At 44.6% G+C, this 19,929-nt stretch overlaps 1 protein-coding gene across 2 annotated transcripts in view; it reads right to left on the bottom strand.

Moving 5' to 3' along the window:
• LOC117346007 (butyrophilin subfamily 1 member A1-like) overlaps window positions 1-18,480 on the bottom strand; it is a 32,004-nt gene extending 13,524 nt beyond the window's left edge. For both annotated transcript variants that reach the window (XR_004536537.1, XM_033915197.1), the window contains exons 1-5: window positions 18,180-18,480; window positions 14,627-14,703; window positions 12,902-13,252; window positions 8,567-8,848; window positions 5,398-5,514 (exon numbers count right to left, since the gene is read on the bottom strand). Coding sequence is in view for 1 of the 2 variants with exons in the window: in XM_033915197.1 (XP_033771088.1) it covers window positions 5,398-5,514; window positions 8,567-8,848; window positions 12,902-13,252; window positions 14,627-14,702 (826 nt within the window). In the remaining variant the exon portion in view is untranslated. The remainder of the gene's footprint in view (window positions 1-5,397; window positions 5,515-8,566; window positions 8,849-12,901; window positions 13,253-14,626; window positions 14,704-18,179) is intronic.
• Window positions 18,481-19,929: the final 1,449 nt, after the last annotated feature.

Raw genomic sequence — 19,929 nt, 5'->3', positions numbered from 1 at the left:
ACAGACCGTGCAGAACACTGCCCTCAGAATGATCTATTCCCTTGGAAAATTTGACCACATCACCAACGCCTTCCTAGACTCACACTGGCTTCCAATACAAGCCCGCATCCAATTCAAACTATACTGTATTTTATTCAAAACCTTAAACGGAACGGCACCCACCCACCTAAACAACCGTCTAAACAGGAACCTCTCAACCAGACAGAGGAGAACCCAATCCCCTTTCTCCTTCCCCCCTTTTAAAGGAACTAAACGCAAAAAGATGTATGACAACTTACTTGCAACACATGCAGCTAAATTGGACCCCTCCATCACCAACCTACTGACAGCATCAACTGACCTCAAGGCTTTCCGCAAAGAAATCAAGACCCTACTATTCATGAAATTCACCCAAACGTCCTAATCCCTTCCTTTTCCCCTCTCTCCCCCTCTTAGAATCTACTCATCAAAATTGCTTTAGACCTTACACCTTAATTGTAATTTGTATTTCTCTTCCTGGAAATGTCCAGTTATCGTTCTGATGTACGGTAATCCGCTTAGAACTGAAAGGTACAGGCGGAATATAAGCCAGTAATGTAATGTAATGTAATGTAATGTAATGGTTAACAGGAGTTAGGGTAGAAAGGAACTCCAGAGGAGGGAAGGATGAAGAGGAAATTTAGAGGACTAGAATAATCAGAAAGGGAGGAAGAGTTACATTTTTGAGAATAACCAGGTTTTCAGATGTTTACGGAAGAGTTGGAGGGAGCTCAGATTCCTAAGAGGGGAGGTAAGGTTGTTCCAGAGCTCAGTGATTCTAAAAGGGAGGGAAGAACCTAGTTTTCCTACAAGGGAGACGCCTTTTAGAGAGGGAAAGGAAAGTTTCAGTTTTTGAGTGGATCTGGTGGAATTAGGGTGAGAGGATTTCCAAGAAAGAGGAATAAAGGGGGGGAGGATGCCGTGTAGGATCTTGAAAGTAAGGCAGGCACATTTGAAGCGGACTTTGGAGATTATCGGAAGCCAGTGGAGCTATACCGCCTATAAAGCCAAAATGGTTCAAAGCAGTTTACATCACAACTTAATCATATTTAAGAAAGGAACTCCATGAGAAAGTAGGAAAGGAAAGAAATTACTATTTCTGAAACATATCCACTAAAACTGTTATATGAAATAAATAAATCCAAATCAACAAGAATCAGTACAAATTAAGGCAGATTGTGATCCCCATTCCATTCTTCAATTCGGGAGAGCCATTTGAAAAAAAAAATGTGCTTTTAGATGTCTCTTTTTTAAATGCTTCCTTCCTTAACTCTACTGGTAAATTGTTCCACAATATTGGAACTAAGTAGAAAAATGCACCATTTCTGGTTGAAAAGGAAAAAGACCGATCTTCCCAAACCCTACAAAAGGATGCGGGGAAGAGACACTGCAGCCACAAGAAGTAACAAAATATATCAGTCAATATAATGGTGTGAAATAATATGTGATAAGCGGGGAGTCCTCAGTCACACAGCAAGCAACGGTGATTACATAACCCCTGATGCACCAGCTGCCACATCAGTGTGCCCATGTGGGCATAAACTGTGAAACATCCTTGGGTTCACCCACAAGTGATTTCAAGTGTACTAGTGCACCGAAAATTGTGCTAAACATGCAAAAATAATAATCAACAAGTGACATACATAGTCTCTACCCCTCATCCGAGGGTGAAAGAGCGACCAGAATCAACCAATATGGCAAAGGAAGGGAGAACAAGTCAACAGCTGAAAGGAGTACTTAGCTCTCTAAGGTACAAGTCTCTAGGCAGCCCAATGGCTTATCCACATGTATCCGTCCAACGGAACTCCGTTTCGAGGGTACAAACAGACCCCCTTCCTCAGGAACCAACTGCTGAAAACTGTAGTCAAACTTGCTCAAACACCCGCCGGATTGGAATAGGAGAAAATGGGTGAGGCAAGGTGAGCCTTCAAAATATGGGCAACAGCTACTCGATTGTCATTTAAAGATCTCAACGAGCGACTAGGGGCTCCTTTTACTAGGCGGTTTTAACACATGCTGAATTGCCCCGCGCGCTAGACCTCAATGCCAGCATTGAGCTGGCGTTAGTTCTAACCGCGTAGCACGGGTTTAGCGAAAACGCTATCTCAGCTTAGTAATAGGAGCCCTAGGTGTGTAAAATAAGACTAGATTAGAGAGATATAATGGTTGGAACTCAAATAACGCCCTATGTGCCAGCATCAGGATTTTAAATTTAATTCTAAATTCCATTGGTAACCAATGGAATTTCAAATATGATCATAGGCGTACGTGTGATCTAACATCCGAATTGCCGTATTTTGTTCTGTTTGTAAACGTTTCAGTTACCCAACTGTTATTCCCGCATATTACTACTCGTATATGTCAAACTGAATGATTTCTGATTTTTAAACAAAATAAAATATTAGACAAAGGGAACCTGAGTAAAAACAACAGGAGTCTGAGCAAATAAGGGCCTTCCAGATACCCAGTTATGTAAAGGGCTCCGATAATCATCATACAACCCTTACCCTAACACTAGATAGATATTGCTGTATTTAAGGAACAAAGGGGTCCTTTTATGCACCTTAGTTAAAGGACCCCAAAGTTATTCAACACCGATACCACCCATGTAAAATGAAAAATACCTGCCCCCCCCCCAGATCCTCAATCAACCAACTGACCTAATTTAATTGATAATTAAATTCATCTGACTGAACATAGCCAAGCTTGATTGGAGCCAGTCCTGTTGAATCTAAACCTCACTCTACATTGAACCTTATTGTGAGAGGGAAGTAGTCACCACAAAGTTTCTACAAGAATGCCATGCCGTAATCAAAGGAACTTCCAGGAAAGATGAGAAAATATTGTTGAAAGATTATTGTTGCAGTTTTCTGGGTCTCGCCGCGTCTGGGTAGGTAGAACCTGCTGTGAGATCTGTAGTTTGTCTTTATATATAGTAGGTCCTCAAACCTGATTAGCTGAGGTTGAGGTGAGTCTGCTGATCACAATTTCAAATTTTGGCGGGAAAATCCGTTGGTCTCAAATCTGAATTTTATAGATGTTCTCCCCATATAGCTTGGTTTTGAGTTCTCTTAGACTTCTGCAGCTGGAGTTATGCTTGTTGCAGTTTTCCAAGTCTCAAATTTGTGACCGGCAGACTCTTCTGCCAAGATTCAAATTCGTGACTAATGAACTTTCCTGCCTCAGTCACTTCAAGCCACAGCCAATCAGGTTTGAGGACCCACTATATATATAAAGACAAACTGCAGACAACACAGCATATCTTGAAGAAAGGCACAGTATGAAACAGTTCTACTTGCCCAGACGTGGTGAAACCCGGAAAACTGCGACAATCATGATGCCAGCCATGGAAGCCTGAGAGAGCACATAACTCAATCTTGTTGAAATATATCAGTCTGGAGAGGGTAACAAAGCCATTTCTAAAGCTCTGGGACTCATTAAACCTCAGTAAAAGCCATTAGAGAAGACTCAGAATAGTTGTGAATCTTCCCACTAGTGGCCAGCCTGACAAACTACTCCAAAGGTGCTGCAAGAAGATTCAGCCTTATTTAATATACTGTAAATCATAAAAATCTAAGCGGTTTACAAGGCTAAAAAACAAAAAAGGTACACAAAGAGAAACAATCAGGAAACTAGGTTGGGATCTAAGTGCTCTAACGCTGCTCTTATGCTCATAGGAATTCTAGGAGCAAAAGGAAAAAAAAAAGAAGGAATTTTATGAGCATTGGAGCATTTAGCACTCAGGGCTGCGGTTCATAAGAACATAAGAATAGCCTTACTGGGTCAGACCAATGGTCCATCAAGCCCAATAGCCCGAATCCAGGTTCCTAGTACCTGGCCAATACCCAAGGAGTAGCAACATTCCAGCATCTCAAAGAATAGAAAGATTCTGGAACCCTGAGAGCAACACTCCAGAGCTGAGATTGTGATGTCAAAATGCCTCATTCCACAATGCCTCTGAGCCAACCTCATCAGTGATGTTACAGTGGCTTAATTGTCCTATACTTGGCTCACGTAAGAGCATAAGAATAGCCGTACTGGGTCAGAAGAATGGGTTTCAAGCCAAAGTTGGACAAGTTCATGCTAAACTGGTGAGACTGGACTCATTTTGAGTACTGGTTTTGACCTTGGGGCAGCCGTATGACCAGACTGTTGGGCAGGATGGACCATTTAGTCTGACCCAGCAGCGGCAATTCTTATGTTCTTATGTTCTCATGGTAGCCAATCCGGGTCACTAGTACCTGGCCAAAACCCCAAGGAGTAGCAACATTCCATGCTACCGATCCAAGGCAAAGAGTGGCTTCCCCTGGGTCTTTCTCAGTAACAGTCTATGGACCTTTCTTAAAACCAGCTACGCTATCCGCTCTTACCACAAGCTCTGGCAATGCGTCCCAGAGCTTAACTACTCTCTGAGTTAAAAAATATTTCCTCCTATTGGTTTTAAAAGTATTTCCCTGTAACTTCATTGAGTGTCCCCTAGTCTTTGTAATTTTTGACGGAGTGAAAAATCAGTCCACTTGTACCTGTTCTACTGCAGCTAAGTAAAAAGGGTGTGTGTGTGTGTGTGTGTAAATGAAGTAATGAATTAAAAACTGTGTTGTGTGTACTCAGGTTCCATTTTGTCTACAGATTAGAAACCATTTAATGTGACATATAGTACAATAATGGGGAAAATTGGGGGATTTTTTCACATCATTGCAGCTTTCTTAATGTTCACTGTGTGTGGAACTGCATAGTTTGCTATGTATACTGCCTTCTAGTGGTGGAGAATCACAGCCCATGCCTGTTGCTTTGGGACAGTGGCACCCTGTGGTTAAACTGTAAATTGTGTCCTTTACAAGCTGTTGACAGTGACATCTAATGGTTAGATGCATTATCACACTTTGGCCCTCTTTTTACTAAGGTGCGCTAACCAATTAGCGCGCGCTAAACGCTAATGGGTGCATGTTAGTCTGCGGACATTTTAGCGTTTAGCCCGCGCTAATTCGGTTGGCGCACCTTAGTAAAATAGTATTTTGCTATTTTGAAACCAATGGAAAGTTTGCATACTAGTCCATGAAAACCCATCCGACTTTCTCCTCTCCAGGTCAGACATATAGACACATGATTTGTAGCAAAAGATAATTTATACCTAATTGGTTTGCACACGATTTTGAAGCACTACAGAGTTATTTATTTATTTTTATGTCCCATCCTACCCAAAGAGCTCAGAATGGGTTCGTAGATAAATCAGACTATATAATTGGCTAAAATATTCATGCAACCCACACATACATGGATTCTGATCCTGAGGACCACTGTTGGGAAAAACGTGGACGCCTCTGTGTTAAACGCAGTCTGTGAGCATGTTACCCAGAGAGGGCAAGAAAGGCTTCTCACCTTTTTCTTTGTGTCTCTTCCTGATGCACCAAAGAGCGAGACCAACTAGGAGAAGAAGGAGAGCCAGGAGTAGGAAAAGTGACACCATCCAGGGAGAGACCCTGGGAAAGAAAAGATCTGTAAAAAGAAGACACAGACCAGGATTATACAGGGAAACATTACACAGCAACCAGATTTACAGTCTCTGCTCAAGGGAGAAATACCGTATATCTAATCTAATCAGGATTTCTTGATCGCACTTATCCCGTACAGCGGTGTCTCTCAAAATTGTGTAGCTCTGGCACAGTAAACAGAGCAAATGGGGTTTTTTTTGGCTGTACATTATAATTGAAATTATAAAATTGGAAAACCAACAAAAAAAATTAAATTTGAGAGTTATTTATTTAAACTTCTTTAAGCTATGTCTGGGTACTTGTAACAACGGTAATTGATAATCAATGCGATGGATGTGCTTGTTTTTGACTGTAAATTAACTCAAAAAGCAGCTCAATAGTCAACAAGCAAACACGCATTTCATCATCCACCATCTACCGTCGTCCTAGTTTTTTCGATTTAATTTCTGTCAGACCTGAAAACCCAAGTTCACAAAGATAAGAAGATCCAAACGGTGACAAAGCCTTGATTGCTTTGTGGCTCAACTTAGAATAATTGCTGCGTAAAAAAAAATAACACTAAAATTACCTGCCGTTAGTTTTCAAGGACCAATCACGTCAAAGAATGATGCTTGTCTGGGCGGCTTCATCCTTACACACACACACACACACACACACACACACACACACAGATGCTCGTAACATTCACAGACTCTTACGTACGTGTCATCTATTCTAGTGTATACTTATGAAGGGAATTTTTAAAGATAAAGTAAAATTCTGTAATCTCTCGTGGCACATCCCGTAATCTCTTCAGGGCACACCACTGTTTGAGAGTTTGAGAGACACTGGCCTACATATATCATATGAACATTAGCTCGGGACCTCCCTCCACTTCAAAATCACTGAGCTCTGGAACAACCTTACCGCCCCTCTTCGGAACTTGAGCTCCCTCCATCTGAAAACCTGGCTTTTCTCAAAAAATGTAAGTCTCCCTCCAACTTAGGAATCAAGGAAACTCTTATATCTTGGCATCCCAAGTCCTCTAAATTTTCTTCACACTTCTACCTCTAACCCTCTGTTGTAGTTCCTTCCTATTTCTCCTACTGTAAACCGCATCGAGCTCTACGAACGTGGAGATGATGCGGTATACAAACCTAAGGATTAGATTAGATTAGATTACTGAGTCAGACCGATGGTCCATCCAGCTCAGTATTCTTCCAACAGTGGCCAATCCAGGTCAGAAGCACCTGGCTGAATCGTAAAGAGCAGCGAGATCGCATACTGCTGATTCCAGGGATACGTAAGTAGTGGCTTTCCCCAGGTCTGTCTTAATAGCAGAATATGTCCAAAACTTATTTATTTATTAAAATTTTTTTATACCACATACAACTATGCGGTTTCCATATCACATACATAAAATCTTGTTTCCCTACGATTATCACATATAGCATAGACATGTCTAAACAACATCATTAATCGTCCTGGTTATAAACAAGGATAGAGCGCAAATTCAATCAAACTTGTCCAACCCTTTTTTTTAAACCCAGATATGCTAACCGCTGTTACCACTATTTGTTGAGTGAAAAAAAAAATATTTTCTCCTATTTGTTTTAAAAATATTACCATAAAACTTCACCAAAGGTTCCTGCTTTTCGAAAGAATAAACCAGTGTATCGCAAACTGTGTGGGTCCTGAGTTTCAGGTGTGCCGCGACATGCTGGGGAGGAGGAGAGACGCCGGCTGACTGCCTACAGGATGTGCCTCTCGTCCTGTAGGCAGTCAGCCGGCGCCAGTACCTTCCCTTCTCTCCGGGCCTCTTCCCTGCTGGCATCCCCCAGTGGCGGCTCAGGGCCCATCTGGAAGTTTTTCGCTCATGCGCGGACATCGACGTCCATGCACTTCCAGATGCCTCGAGCCGCGGCCACTATGTTCAGTGTGCCGTGGCTCAACAAAGTTTGCGGGGCTCTGATGTAGGCAGTGGCGTAGCGAGGGTGAGAGGTGCCCCTCCCCCCACCTCCACACGTTCCTTTCCTGCCCCTGACTGCCGTATGCGCGAGCCACTTCCCTTCCCCCAGTACCTCTGTAACATTCCTGGCACAAGCAGCAACCCCCAAGATGCAGTCGTGCCAGCCTCGGCTCTTCCTGACTGTATGTTTTTTTTTGTTGTGAACCACTTCGAACTTCTGGTATAGCGGTATACAAGAAATAAATTATTATTATTATTATTCCTCTGACATCACTTCCTAGGTGCGGGTCCAGGAAGTGACATCAGAGGAAGAGCCAAGGCTGGCATGACAGCAAGTTGGGGGTTGCTGCTCATGCAAGGAACATTATAGAGGGGAAGGGAATCAACGCACACACGTGGCAGTGGGGGGTGGGGGGCGGATAGGAGGACAGGTGCCCATGCCCTCACCAAGATGGCGCCCGGAGTGGACTGCCCCACCCCTCATTACTAATCCATTGCCTTAGAGATTGATAAAAAGAATACTTCTTTAGTTTGGCTGTTACACGAGTTCCTGACAAGAGCACTTTACAACAAAATGCAAATTTTCCCTCATTTACTGCTGCCTGATTCAGGTGTTTCGTTTTCTTTCAACGCAGCCAACAAAACTGCCAACAAAACTGCAGTGATATATCGAATTGAAGAAAAGAAAAAAAAAGTGCAGGAATAGTGCACAAGACGCGAAGTCTTTAATAAACAAACATGTCACATACTCTCATTGTCACCATTCACACTTCCATTCTTAACATATACATATTTGTTTAAATATATGTAATTGTTTACACTAGGACCCCTGAGGAAGGAGTGTTTCTTCGAAACACGGACCATGTCAGGTCCCAGTTCACCAACCTTTTTGGATACCAACTGTTTTATGCTTATATCTATGTTTGTTTTTTAAAGACTTACCTCCTCTTTCACTAAGGTGCGCTAAACCGATAAACACGCGCTAATCGGTTAGCGCACCTTAGTAAAAAAAAGGGCCTTGGCGTCTTGTGCACCATTCCTGCAGTTTTTTCTTTTCTTCTAAGAGGACTTGTGTATCAGCATTCCCGTACTGCAGGTCGTGTCTCACCTGACAGAGACACGGCAGCCTCCTTCTCGAGTCCTGTGAGCGTGTTTCTGATGGAGCAGGACAGCTTCCTATGCGAGGACTCCCTGAGAACCAGAGATGTCTCGGCTGTGAACAACTCATTCTCCTCAGGGTACACCTTCTTAGAGGATGGGGCAACCTGCCGCCCGTCATCTGCCGTCCATCTCAGCTCTGGTTCTGGGAACCATCCAGTGGAATTGCACAGCACTCGAATCCCATCTTCTTCATGGCCAGCGATGTGGATGTGAGGGGCAGAGCCTAATCCTGACATAGGACATTGAAAATAAATATTTAGCATAGTGAGCCCAAACGCTTGAAATATCCCTAGGAGATGGCTGTGGGTTTTTTTTTTTTTTTCATTGACCACACAAAACATAACTATGTATGCTTATTATAATGAAATCCAGGAAGAGATTTTTTTTGTTTGTTTTAAAATGTAATCAAAAGGGGAATTCCAAATGAAAGAAACATTGCTATATATGCAAACATGTTCTGCACAGTGTTCACAAGGTGGTGCCAGTGCTCTATAAACGGATTTACATTTCATTTCTGTGCACTAGTGCTGCCCGATTTCCGATTCGAATCGATTCACCGATTCACTTCGGGTGAATCGATTCGAATCAATTCCCTGTTTTAAAAAATTGGCCTTCCCGATTTGGTGCCCACGGATTGGCTGCTGTTGCTTTGGGGTGGGGTTATGCGTGGCATGGATTGTATCTGAAGTGTGTGAGTGGGTGTTGCTCTCGCCTTCTCCCTTCCCCTTCATGGAGAGAGCTGGTAGGTGATTGGTGGACGGTCGTGCGGGTGGGTTAGTTCCCCCACTTCCTATGGTAGCTTGCAGCTGGTGAGGGAAACGGTGGGCGAGTGAAGGTTTGGCCCCCCTTCTACTAAACCGCACTAGTGGTTTGTATCGCTGGGAGCCGCACTGAATGCTGCATGTTGCTCCCGACTCTCATAGAGTTCCTATGAGCGTCGGGAGCTGTGCGCAGCGTTCAGTGCGGCTCCAGGCGATACAAACCACTAGCGAGGTTTAGTAGAAGGGGGCCTAGTCTAGAAACGGTTCTGCGTCCCCCCCCCCTTGTTGTCTGTCACCACCGTTATGGTGAAGAAGCCCGCAAAGGAGCAGGATGAGATCTGGAGTCGGCGAGTACAGGAGCTGGGCTCCAGCCTGCCTAACCGCCACTGCTTTGAGTGTGAGCAGCAGGGGGTGGCATAAATTGACATCACCGTCGGAAGCTTCGTGTGCACCTCCTGCTCCAGCCTCTTGTGAGTATCATCTAATAGGAGTCCCAGGGTATTAATAATCATCTCGGCTGGTAATAGGGCTTATGGTGTTCCTATGAGTATTCCCTCTTTCCCTATCATAGTAATGCAATTGTCTATTCTGTGCCCTGTCTGTTAATTCTAACAGTATTGCTAACACCATAAATGTCAGCAGAAAAAAACATTATTGGCCCTGTACTTAGTTATTCCTGCCCACACTTCTTACATGGAATGCGCTTCCAGAGGGTGTGATAGGACACAGTACGGTATTGGGGTTCAAGAAGGGATTGGATGATTTCCTGAAGGAAAAGGGGATAGAAGGGGATAGATAGAGGATTACTATACAGGTTCAGGACCTGATGGACCGCCGTGTGAGCGGACTGCTGGGCGTGATGGACCTCTGGTCTGACCCAGCAGAGGCACTGCTTATGTTCTTATGATTGCTTCCCTACATCAGCTTTAAAAATGAGCAAAAAGAACAATCTTTTTTGTTCATTTTGTTTACACCACAGCACCAGTGTGGGTAGGAGAGGGCAAATGGGGTGAAGAGGCTATAAAATAAACCCACTAGGATGTTTGAAAAAACAAACACCCAATTGGGAAGGAAAATCGAATCGAAAAATCGATTCAATAGGCTGAATCGAATCGAATTTTTTTTTCCTGACTCAGGCAGCACAACTGTGCCCATAACAGAATGAATCACAGTTTACACAATCCAGTATATAGAAAAAGCCTTTCTAGCTACTTTTAAAATGTTAGCAAAGAGATGAACATTACAGACATACTTAGGCCTGGATTCACTAACCTGCCCGATCAGGGTCCGATCCGGGCAAGTCCGATGAATTCAGGAATGAAAAATATGCAGATGGGGGCGATAGGAGGAACGCCCCCATCTGCCTGCACGGATCACTCTATAGCGATCCCCACGCATACGCAGACCATCTGTAGATGGTCTGCGCATGCCTGTCTGAGACGCGACCTTTTTTTTTTTTAACTTAAAACCTTTTTTAACTTAAAACTTTAGTTATTAGCCCTGCGAGCCCATGGTTTTAACCCGCTTTAAACCCGCGGGTAAAAACCACGGGCTCGCTGGGCGGGGACGGGCAGGAGAATGGCGATGCGGCAGGAGAGATTCGGGGAAGACTGAGGCAGAGCAGGGCGGCATGAGGGCGAGCAGCAGAGATAAGAAGCATGGCAGCATTCGGGGTGAGCAGGCAGGAGAGATTGCAGGGCTTCCAGTCGAAAAGACGTTTTCGACTGGTCCCCAGCAGTCGCTTCTTCAGGTGATCGGCCAGCCCAGTCGGATCGGAAATTTGGAGTAGTGAATCGGGTCGCTGTCCAATTTGCATGCGTTTCGCCTCATTTGCATGCACGGATTTGAAGCGGATCGCAGGAGAGGTAAGTGAATCAGGCTGGATGGAAATCTGATAGTAAAGGGGTCGCAAATCGATTAGTACACGATCGGTTTGCTTTGTGAATCTAGCCCAAAGTTAGGAAGGATCCATGGAAGTTGCAGTCAGAGCTCTGCCACTAGTGGCTTGTTAATTGCTTGTTGTTGCATTAAAAATACAGTTACATTCACAGAGACAGACAGAGAGAGAAAGAAGCTTACACACATAGAAGTACTAAATATGATCATAGCTAAGGACCCAGATCTGGACCAAGGTTATCTGACACCCTAGGAAAACCTTCAGTCGTGTATCCTCCTCGCTTGTAGTAGAGAATGACACATAAGAACATAAGAAGCGCCATCTCCAGAACAGACCTAGGTCCATCAAGTCCGGTGATCCGCACACGTGGAGGCCCCGCCAGGTGTACCCTGGCATAGTTTTGGTCCCCATATCGCTCTAAGCTTCTCTTAAAGAGAAGTGCATCTAGCTTACCCTTACCCATGTCACTTCATGCCACTCATAAGGAGATGTACATCTAACTTACCCTTAAATCCTAGAACGGTGGATTCCGCAATTACCTCTTCTGGGAGAGCATTCCAGGTGTCCACCACTCGTTGCGTGAACTCATTTTCCCGTCCTGGCGAGTTCTTTTCCTTTTCCTGCCCCGTTCCTGCAAGCTCCGTCCTCATCTGCACAAGCCTCAAATGCCTTAAAATCATGTGTCCGAGGCTTGTGCAGTTAAGGCAGAGCTTACAGGAATTGGGCAGGGACGGAGCTAGTGACAAGGTAACCCCTCCCTCTCGAAACATTGCATTCTTGTTCCCCTATAAAAGTATAACCTTCTTCATCTTTGTTTTGTCGATTTCCCCATGCTGTTACATGGGCCTCTTATCCTGTAAATTGCTTTGAACCTGTACTGGAAAAGAGCAATTAAGAAATCCGCAAACATCTGAAAACCTGGCTTTTCTCAAAAAATGTAAGTCTCCCTCCAATTTAGGAATCAAGGAAACTCTTATATCTTGGCATCCCAAGTCCTCTAAATTTTCTTCACACTTCTACCTCTAACCCTCTGTTGTAGTTCCTTCCTATTTCTCCTACTGTAAAGCGCGTCGAGCTCTACGAACGTGGAGATGATGCGGTATACAAACCTAAGGATTAGATTAGATTATACAGTGATACCTTGGAGTCCGAATGCCCCAGTACTCAAACAACTTGGAATCCGAATGAAAAATTCAAGCAACTTTTGCCCTGGAATTCGAACGCTGCTTTGGAATCTGAATGCCCTGCATGTTGTTTCTGTGTGTTTGTGCGTACGTTTCCCCAGCGCTCGGGCCACCCCCTTACGTCGTTTGGTTCATTGTCGGAAGCTGTGGTGAAAGCATCTCGTGTGATTTTCGCCTTTGTGTAGTGTAGTGAGGAAAATACGGTACTGTATTATTATTATTTGTTAATATTTTACCTTAAAATCCAGTGTATTTACTGTTCAAATTTGAGTTTGTGGGACCCAGGAACAGATTAATCCAGTTTCTATTATTTTAAATGGGAAATATTGTCTTGGAACTCGAACGATTTGGAACTTGAACGGGATTCTGGAACGGATTAAGGTATCACTGTATTAGAATTTAAAAAAAAACAGGAAAAAGTTCCTATATTGTTGGTTTACCTGCCACTTTCAGCTCCAGTATGGCTTCCTCATACTCAGTCTCATTTTCAAAAAAGCAGCGATACTGCCCCTGGTCGGAGAGCCTGAGCTGACGTATCCGCAGTGCCACACTGCCACGGCCGATGTCCTCCTTGATGAACTCTGTCCTGCCGTGGTAGGCCAGCTGCTGCTTGTCGTTCTCATCCTTGCCGTTCTGGTACAGGTGCACGACGTGGTGGAACTGGGAGCGGAACCAGCGCACCTCCATGTCTCGCGCACTGACCACAGGGGAGAGGTGGCAGGGCAGGATGGCATCCTCACCGATGATTGCGATCAGAGGCTGGTCTGGACCTATGACGGAGAATTTCGCCACTGGAGAGGAGAGAAAGAAGAGGGATCTAGGAGCAGTTTGTTCTCCTCACTAACTTTTGAGACTGTTGGTTCCTAGATCCAACAGTCTCAAAAGATAATGAGGAGAACAAACTGTATCGTAGTGCAAGCTGCCACGACTTAAGAGACTGACAAGGTGACATAAGTTGTCACTGTCCCCCGCAGATAACTGCGGGAAACCATCCCTATGTCATTCTTTAAGGAGAGAGGGAAGAATCAGTGTATGACTGGGCACAGCCACTGACCCTCAAGCCTTGCGTTGAAGAATGCTGTTGTAGAATGACTGAGGTTGAGATAGTCTCTGGTATCCAGAGCAGATATTGTGATGTCATAATGTCTCATTCCACCAATAAGAGCCAAGCTTATCGGTGATGTCACAATGGCTTCATTATCTTATACTTGGCTCACATAAGAATCAGAGTATGAATGGGCTCAGCCACTGACCCTCAAGCCTTGCGTTGGAGAATGCTGATGTAGAAAGACTGAGGTTACGATGGACACTAAAGAATGACAAGGGATGGTTTCCCGCGGTTATCCACACACACTTAGATTCAGAGAATATTTCTTTACAGAAAGAACAATGGACACATACAATGGAGGCAACACAGCCAAAAATCTATGGACATTCCAAGGGAGGCAACACAGCCAAAAATCACAAAATTCATGAAAGGCGTAGAGGAGCCATAGATGTAAGGAGGTGATGGAAACCTAGAGACAGATTTGGATCTGTAGGTCGGGGGCACTACTCAACCAATGAATATTCCAAGCCTCATTCTGGCGCTCCAACTGCCTCTCTTCGTACACTCTAAGCCTCATTCCGATGCTCCAGCTGCCTATCAGGGCATTCCAAACCTCGTTCTAGAGTCAGCAGAGATTTTGACTGTACTCCCGCAGGGAATCCCACAGCAACTTCTTCCATACCGCAGGATTCCCACAATCGCCATTCCTGTGCAGCTCTCTAATTTGAACAGCCGTTTTATACAGTCCTTAAATGGAAGTAAGCAGAGCAGGAAGGTGGACCGGAGAAAGACTGTCTGATAACCAGCTGGCCAATTAATGAAGGACAGAGGTGGCCATGCGACTCTATTTCACATAGCCCTTTTACATCAGCAGATGATGGGGTGGCCAAGAGGTCAGGGGAAGGACATAAATCTGAGAAGAGCAGAGGAAGTGAGTGAAGAAGGTAAATCAGGTGTTGGCAGGTGGGAGAAAGCAGAGGAATACACTGAGTTGCCAGCTTCTGGAAGCTGGCCAGCTTTGATGAAGGGAGCGTAGACAATGATTAATAAAAACAAACAAAAAAAATTGGTGCGTGATGGGGGTAGGGGACGGCAGGCAAGAAAGTTGAATCCATACCAGCCTCGGATATCTGGTGCTGCAGGAACTGGCAGAGGAGGACATAGGCTGGCAGAGCCCAGGGTGGCACCAACATCCTGAAAAAGGAAGAAACTCAGTTATTGGAGTATGCGGTGGGATTCCTTCTAACACCTGCTCCAGTGGCTCAGTCTGAACTGGATTTGGAGTCTCGGGGGAGTGAGACAGAGGCTTTCTCTGTGCAGCCTTTACAGGCTTTTGGCAGGTTTAGGTTTTGGGGATACCATGAGGAGGGGTTGGAGTAGGGAGCAAAACCAGAATGGCTCAGCCAGTCCCCAATAACCCACCACTAGTCCCAGTGGCATAGCGAGGGTGATAAGTGCCCGGGGCGGTGGCAACTCTCCCTACCCTCTTCCCTGCCCCATCCCACCCCGCCCTCTCCTTTCCCGCCCCATCTTGCCGCACACAACCGCGACCCTTCCCTCGTCCCTCTTTAACGTTCGGGGCATGAGTAGCAGCCCCGACCTGCTGCTCACACCAGCGTCGGCTTTTTCTCTGACGTCACTTCCTAGGTGCGGGTCCAGGAAGTGACATCAGAGGAAGAGCCGACGCTGGTACGAGCAGCAGTTTGGGGTTGCTGCTTGTGTCCAGAACGTTAAAGAGGTATGGAGGAAGAGACGTGGGTGGGAGGGAGGGTGGCGGCAGCTCTACCACTAGGCCATCTGCACTCCCAGGACCATTATGATAAAAGCAAGGAGGATAGAAAAGGCCAACTTTCCCTACTATTTTCTTATTTAAACTGTAGATTTTTCAGAACTGCACAAGGGAAATATTACTCAGGGCCGGATTCGGTAAACGGCGCTAAGCGAGCTTTCCAGAATAGCTCTTAGAGTGGATTCCTGCACCCATCCTGCTGAAAACTGGCTGAAACGCTCACATCCAAGTAGTCTAATGGTCGTTTTTCAGCTTTTAATATGTATTGTACCTATTTATATATATATATTTATATCATTTTAAATATGTTTCTTGTTTACAATTTTTTTACTCATATTTATATGTTTTTTTTGTTTTTATTTATGCTTATTCATTTATGTTAATTATCTATGCCGTTCATTTTATTTATGTTATTAAAGCTAATAAATAACCCAAGCCCCTTCCCTTCCCTTGTTTAAAAGCAGACTGAAAACCTACCTTTTTGATATAGCTTTCAGTCCTTAACCCTATTCCTCTGCCCTCCAACCCAACCCACTGATTAACTATTCCCCTTAACTGTATCCATGACATCCTGTTTGTCTGTCTTGTCTGTTTAGATTGTAAGCTCTTTCGAGCAGACTGTCTTCTTTGTGACTCTGTACAGCGCTGTGTGCGTCTGGTAGCGCTATAGTAGTAGTAGTAGTGTGAAGAGATTCAGTCTTTGGGAAGCGGAGCTGAGACTGTGATGTCATAATGCCTCATTCCACCAATAAGAGCCAACCTCATCAGTGATGTCACAATGGCTTGATTGTCCTGTACTCTGCCCTCCAACCCAGCCAGCAGATTAACCGTTACTGTTTGTCTTGCCTGTTTAGATTGTAAGTAGAGAATGACACGGTGACAAAATTCATCACCGTTCCCGTCCCCACGGATAACCGCGGGAAACCATCTTCATGTCATTCTTTAAGGTGAGAGGGAAGAATCAGAGTATGAATGGCCACAACCACTGACCCGCAAGCTTTGCTTTGAAGAATGCTGGTGTAGAAGGACTGAGGTTGAAACAGACACTACAGAATGACAGTCTCTGGTATCCAGAGCAGATATTGTGATGTCATAATGCCTCATTCCACCAGTGCCTAAGAGCCAATCACATCAGTGATGTCACAATGGCTTCATTATCCTTGGCTCACATAAGAATCAGAGTATGAATGGCCACAACCACTGACCCGCAAGCTTTGCTTTGAAGAATGCTGGTGTAGAAGGACCGAGGTTGAAATAGACACTAGAAAATGACATGGGATTATTTCCCGCAGTTATCTGCGGGGACGGGAACGGTGATGAATTTTGTCACCGTGTCATTCTCTAATTGTAAGCTCTTTCGAGCAGGGACTGTTTTCTTCTTTGTGACTCTGTACAGTGCTGCGTGCGTCTGGTAGCACTATAGAAATAATTCATAGTAGTAGTAGTAGTAGTAGTGTGATGTCATAATGCCTCATTCCACCAATGCTTAAGAGCCAACCTCCTCAGTGATGTCACAATGGCTTGATTGCCCTGAACTCCCCTCTGCCTTCCAACCCAGCCAGCAGATTAACCGTTCCTGTCTGTCCTGCCTGTTTAGATTGTAAGCTCTTTCGAGCAGGGACCGATTTCTTCTTCTTTGTGACTCTGTGCAGTGCTGCATGCATTTGGTAGCGCTATAGAAATAATTAATAACAGAAAATATAAACAAGAGAGATATAGAGAAAGACACCCAAACAGATACCAAAGAAGGCCAGAGGGACGCAGATAGAAGCTCCCGCCTCCCCCTTTCTTACATGAAGCAGAGAGCCTAGAGGTGCGGTCACATACAGGTCACATCCGATGCAAGGAACTGTCTCTCCTCGCTCCTTTCCCTCACTCTCTGCCCTGACGGGAAAACGAAACCGAAAACCCAGAAACACGGCAGAACAAATTATTTTTTAAAAAAATTTGAAACAACATTTCTAAAAATTTTGTAGGGTGTAGGGGTATGGGAAAGAAGGGGGCATCCTCTCCCCCCTCCCCCAGTTCCTTAGCCTCTTGCTGCTCCTTGCTATTCCCCTCCCCTGGGAGTATCTAATTGGTGTCACCTCCCTATAACTGCCTGCTCTGTTGCATAATGCATAAGATACGTTGCTCTCTCTCCTCTTAACCTCTATAGCACAGTGCGTAAACGTTTCGGAGGCCCTCTTGCCTTTGTTGTAAGGCTTCCTTCATGCCCAGAGGCTCGGAAGTGCCCCAAGCGCAAATCTATTTACTGAAATGGTCATGGATGCATAAACAAAGTTTTAAGATCAATTTGCTACTACTACGACTATTTACCACTTATGTGGCGCTGAAAGGCGTGCGCAGCGCTGTACATTTTGACATTTAATAGCCCAGCCCCCCCCCCTCCAAGAAAAGCCCCCGTTCGCCACCTCAGTGATTGATTGGTAGCCCTTTGCCAAGAAGGGTCTAAAGTCAGAAAGGACGGAATGTTTTAACTTTTGCAACCCTCCCTCCCCGATCGGAAATATTTAGACTAAGGTGCGCTAACCGATTAGCGCACGCTAAATGCTAATGCGCGCACGCTAGTCTCTAGAAGCGTTAGCGTGTAACACGGGTTAATCGGTAAATACTTGTGATCTGCTCTAATGTTGGTATTTCTTAATTTGTGACCCGCACAGAACTGAAAGGTAGTTGCGGTATATAAGAACTTATGTTATGTTATGTTATGCTATATATACATGGGGGGATGTGAATATCAAATATTTAGAGTTACTGCTCATTTTGGTTTTCCCAAGGCTACTGTAGAGGGGACAGTTTCCCTTTCAGGCTGGTATGAGAGGGATGAGTTTGGGAGATGGAAGTGGGGGGGGGGGAGGGACAGTAAAGTTTTCAGTACCTGCTGAGCCCAAGAGCAGGCCAGAGCTCATCTCCTTCCGGAGCAGGATTCCTGTACCCTGTCTGCTTCAGATGCTGGCAACCCTCTTTCGATTTCACAAGCCGAGAGGGAAAGGAACAGTGGAGGTTTCGGGTTTCTGTCTGTCCGGTTCTCCTCCTACGTCGCGGGCTGTCGGCGGCAGAGCCGGGGACTGGCACTCGCTCAGTGCCATAGCCTTCTCTTTCTCGGCCCCCCCCCCCCCTGGCACTTCCCCTAGGCTCCCCCGGCTTTCAGGAAGCCTGAAGCAGCCTTCAGCCTGCCCCTCGCCATCACAGAGAGAAAACCTGCCCCCTTTTTAACTCTTTCCTCGATGGCCGGTGACACTAAATGCTTAATCCAGTGTCTCTCAAACTGTGTGCCATGGCACAGTGGTGTGCCCTGAAAAGATTCCGGGCGTGCCACAAGAGATTCTGGAATTATACTTTCTTTTTAAAAAATTCCCTTCATAAGTATACACTAGAATAGATCACATGTGCATACATACACAAGAGTCTGTTAATGTTATGAGCATCCAGACAAGCATCATTCTTTGACCTGATTGGTCCTTGAAAACTAAAGGCAAGTCATTTTATTTTTATTTTTTTATGCAGTAAGTTCTCCTAACTTGAGCAATAAAGCAATCAAAGCTTTGTTATCGTTTGGATCTACTTATCTTTGCGAACTTGGATTTTCAGCTCTGACTGAAATGAAATCGAAAAAAAAAAAGAGAACGACTGTCAGATGGTGGATGATGAAATGCGTGTTTGTCTGTCAACTATCAAGCCATATTTTGAGTTAATTTGCACTCAAAAACCAGCCCATCCATTGCAGTGATTAGCAATTCTAATCTATCTAATTTCACCGTTGTTACAATTCCCCATACATAGCTTAAAGAACTTGAAATAAATAATTTTTTCTTTCTTTATTTTAAAAATGTCTATACGGTTTACATAATTTACATACATAATTTTAAAACAAAAACATGATAAAATAAACAAACAATCCTCAGAAATCATGACTACAAAATAATACCATAGGTTTGCATAATAAACATCATGAATATTCATCAACTCTGCCAGAGAGGACAATTATCGGCTAGAGAAAGGCATCGACAAATAACCGCGTCTTAAGGAATTCTCTAAACATGCCCCTTTCCCGACAATCTCGTATCTGACCCACCAGGGAGTTCCATATCTTAACTCCTGCGCAACAAAAAGTCATTTTACCAGACTCAACGGTGACGGGGCTAAAGCGCGCCAGACAATCGCATGCGGACAAATGAGCAGAGACAAATGTGCGCAGGGCGTCAGCGCACTGGATTAAAAAAGTCAAATTTAAAGCACTCCAAGATGGTGTGTATGGGGAATCCCCCCACTTTACTTAGAAGTGTTGGCGTTGCCGTTGGGCGGGAAGCGAGATATTGAGGGGCAGCAGAATGAACACACTTGTAGGTCAGCAATAAGATCTTGGCTTGTGCGCGATGGCAGATAGGGAGCCAGTGAAGTGACTGAAGGAGAGGGGTGACATGAGCATAGCGAGCTTGGTAGAAATGTTGTTTCAAATTTTTTTAAATTAAATTAAAATTTTCCAAAAATTTGATACAATGTAAATCACCCTGGAAATTCCTGTACTTATATGTTAAATCTCTTTCATAGACACTCCTCTCTTCTTCTTCTTCCTCTTCTTTTTCTTCCTTCAATTTCTCTTTCCTCTTATCTTTCCTTTTACTAAT

The sequence above is a fragment of the Geotrypetes seraphini genome, chromosome 12 (assembly GCF_902459505.1).
Source record: "Geotrypetes seraphini chromosome 12, aGeoSer1.1, whole genome shotgun sequence".
Classification (NCBI taxonomy): Eukaryota; Metazoa; Chordata; class Amphibia; order Gymnophiona; family Dermophiidae; genus Geotrypetes; species Geotrypetes seraphini.
Note: the sequence above shows the minus strand (reverse complement) of the source record. Positions and strands in the feature narration are given on the sequence as shown.